This window comes from Solanum lycopersicum, chromosome 8 (genome assembly GCF_036512215.1).
Source record: "Solanum lycopersicum chromosome 8, SLM_r2.1".
NCBI classification, from domain to species: domain Eukaryota; kingdom Viridiplantae; phylum Streptophyta; class Magnoliopsida; order Solanales; family Solanaceae; genus Solanum; species Solanum lycopersicum.
The window spans coordinates 49,832,315-49,835,375 of record NC_090807.1 but is presented as its reverse complement, the minus strand read 5'-3'; the positions used below and the strand labels follow the sequence as shown (position 1 = coordinate 49,835,375).

The 3,061-nt window shown below is 40.2% G+C and overlaps 1 protein-coding gene across 1 annotated transcript; it reads left to right on the top strand.

Annotated features, from left to right (window-relative positions):
- Positions 1-1,409: 1,409 nt before the first annotated feature.
- Positions 1,410-2,837, top strand: LOC138337999 (uncharacterized). Its single transcript, XM_069288448.1, has 3 exons — positions 1,410-1,948; positions 2,213-2,406; positions 2,491-2,837. The coding sequence occupies exons 1-3, from the start codon at positions 1,410-1,412 to the stop codon at positions 2,835-2,837; spliced, it is 1,080 nt and encodes a 359-aa protein (XP_069144549.1).
- Positions 2,838-3,061: the final 224 nt, after the last annotated feature.

Here is a 3,061-nt window from a genome sequence, read left to right as displayed (position 1 = left end):
AGATCTCAATAAAGCTAGCCCGAAGGATAATTTTCCGTTCCCGAATATTCATATTTTGATTGACAATTGTGCTAGGCATGAAATGCAGTCATTTGTGGATTGTTACGCAAGTTATCATTAGATTCTGATGCATGAGGAAGGCATAAAAAATGGCTTTCATTACACCTTGGGGTGTATATCATTACAGAGTGATGTCAGTCAGCATCAAGAATGCTGGTGCCACCTACATGAGAGTTATGACGGCCATATTTCACGACATGATTCATAAGGAGATTGAAGTGTATATGGATGACGTAATAATCAAATCCCGCGAGAGTGTAGATCACTTGACACATCTAAGAAAATTCTTTGATCGTTTGCATCGTTACAACTTGAAGTTAAATCCGCCAAATGCGCTTTTGGAGTTCTAGCCGGAAAGTTGTTGGGATTTATAGTCAGTAGAAGGGGTATTGAGCTCGATCCTTCAAAGATTAAAGCAATTCAAGAGTTACCTCCTCCGTAGACAAGAAAAGAGGTGATGAGTTTCTTAGGGAGGTTAAACTACATCAGTCGATTCATAGCTCAATCAACCGTGGTGTGTGAGCCTATTTTCAAACCTTTGAAGAAAGACGCCCCAAAAAAATGGACTGAATAGTGTCAGACTGCTTTTGGTGCTATCAAGAAATATTTGTCCAATCTACCGGTATTGTTTCCTCCGTGATAAGGGAGTCTTTTATTGCTGTACCTGTCTGTCATAGATAGTGTGTTCGGATGCGTACTTGGTCAACACGACGAGATAGGAAAGAAGGAAAGGGCTATCTATTATATAAGCAAGAAGTTTACTCCATACGAGTCTCCTTAAACTTTGTTGGAGAGGACGTGCTGTGCTTTTACGTGTCTTGCCCAGAAGCTGAGACATTATTTGTCCTCTTATACTACATACCTCATTTCCAGAATGGATCCACTGAAGTATATCTTCAAGAAGGCGATGCCGACCGGAAAGTTAGCCAAGTGGAAAATGTTGTTGAGTGAATTTGACATTGTGTATGTGACTCAAAAAGCGATAAAGGCACAGGCTTTAGCTGATCATCTTGCAGAAAATCTTGTTGATAAAGAGTATGAACCACTTAAGACTTATTTTCACGATGAAGAAGTGTCATTTGTGGGTGAGGATATTTCTGAAGCGTATCCAGGTTGGAGATTATTCTTTGATGGAGCGGAGAATCATCAAGGTAAAGGTATCGGAGCAGTCTTAGTGTCAGAATCTGGTCAACACTATTCCATGGCGGCTAAGCTCCGATTTAATTGAACGAACAACATGATCGAAATGAAGCTTGTATTCTTTGTTTGAAAATGGCCATCGACATGAATGTCTATGAGTTGTTGGTTATTGTAGATTCAGACCGTTTAATTCATCAAGTTCAAGGAGAATGGGTGTGAAGAACCCAAAGATTATACCTTACGTACAGTATGTGCAGAAGCTGTGCAAAAGGTTTCGCAAGATCGAGTTCATACATACTCCCAAAATACAAAATGAATTGGCCGATACTCTTGCCACAATAACTTCGATGATTAAACATCTGGATACTAATTATATTGATCCTCTGGATATAGAACTGAATGAACATTCAGTCCATTGTTCCCATGTTGAAGCAGAACCGGATGGCTTGCCTTGGTATTTTGATATAAAGAAGTATTTGGAGTCTAAAACTTATCCCAAAGATGCTACGTCCAATCAGAAGAAGTCCATATGCCTCATGGCTCTCAATTTCTTTTTGAGTGGGGAAATCCTGTATAGGAGGACTCCAGACTTAGGTCTTCTCAGATGTGTTGATGACGTCAAAGCTGCGAAGATTATTGAATGGATACATGTCGGAGTTTGTGGCACGCATATATATGGGCTCACTTTGGCAAGAAGAATCCTTCGAGCCGATTATTTCTGGATGACTATAGAGAATGTTTGTTGCAAGTTTGTGCAGAAATTTCATAAATGTCAGGTGCTCGGTGATCTGATCTGAGTGCCACCTCACAAGCTCAATGCTATGAGTTCACCTTGACCATTTGTAGCTTGGGGCATGGATGTCTTTGGGCTGATAGAGCCAGCCGCTTCTAATGGACACAGATTCATTTTGGTTTCCATTGATTACTTCACCTAGTGGGTGGAAGCGGCTTCATAAAAGTCGGTAACCAAGAAAGCTATAGTTGATTTTGTTCGCAACAATTTTATATGCAGGTTTAGAGTACCAGAATCCATTATTACCGACAATGGTTCAAATCTCAATAGTCACTTGATCAGAGATACATGTGAGCAATTTAAGATTACTTACCGAAACTCAACCGCTTATCATCCCCAAATGAACGGAGCTGCAGAGGCGGCCAATAAGAATATCAAAAATATTTTGAGAAAAATGATTGACAAGCATCGAGGTTGGCATGAGATGTTACCATATTCTTTATAGGATTATCGAACGACTGTCAAAACATCGACTGGAGCTACGCCATACTTGCTAGTGTATGAGACAGAAGCAGTCATACCTGCCGAAGTTGAAATACCGTCCTTGAGAATTATCCAAGAAGCTGAGTTGAGTAATGTTGAATGGGTTAGCAAGAGAATTGATCAGTTGACCTTGATCGACGAGAAGAGAATTGTCGCCGTTTGTCATGGTCAACTATATAAACAGAGAATAATTTGTGCTTTTCACAAGAGAGTAAGAGCCAGATTTTTCGAAGTTGGTCAGTTGGTCCTTAAGCGCATTTTCCCTCATCAAGACGAATACAAAGGAAAATTTGTGCCAAATTGGCAAGGACCCTACATGGTTCGCAAGGTATTATCCGGAGGTGCTTTGGTCTTGTCGTAGATGGATGGAACCGCATGGCTGAAACCAATCAACTCAGATGCTGTCAAGAGATACTACATGTGAAGCTTCATTGTGCATTTCTGTTTTTGCTTGTAATCATTCTATTTGCTTGTATTTGTTTTGCTTAAAATCTTATTACTCATTGTAATGAACTATGTCTGACCTGAATTCTCAAGAATGAGATACGTAGGCGGCCTATGTCGACTTCGGTCACCCCATTTACC

What these genes read in the sequence shown, in the direction of transcription:
- LOC138337999 (XM_069288448.1), top strand. Translation starts at nt 1,410, where the DNA reads ATGGGTGTGAAGAACCCAAAGATTATACCTTACGTACAGTATGTGCAG. An exon ending in ATAGAGAATGTTTGTTGCAA is followed by an intron (nt 1,949 to 2,212) that starts GTTTGTGCAGAA and finishes TTTTATATGCAG; the next exon opens with GTTTAGAGTACCAGAATCCA. An exon ending in AATGATTGACAAGCATCGAG is followed by an intron (nt 2,407 to 2,490) that starts GTTGGCATGAGA and finishes CATACTTGCTAG; the next exon opens with TGTATGAGACAGAAGCAGTC.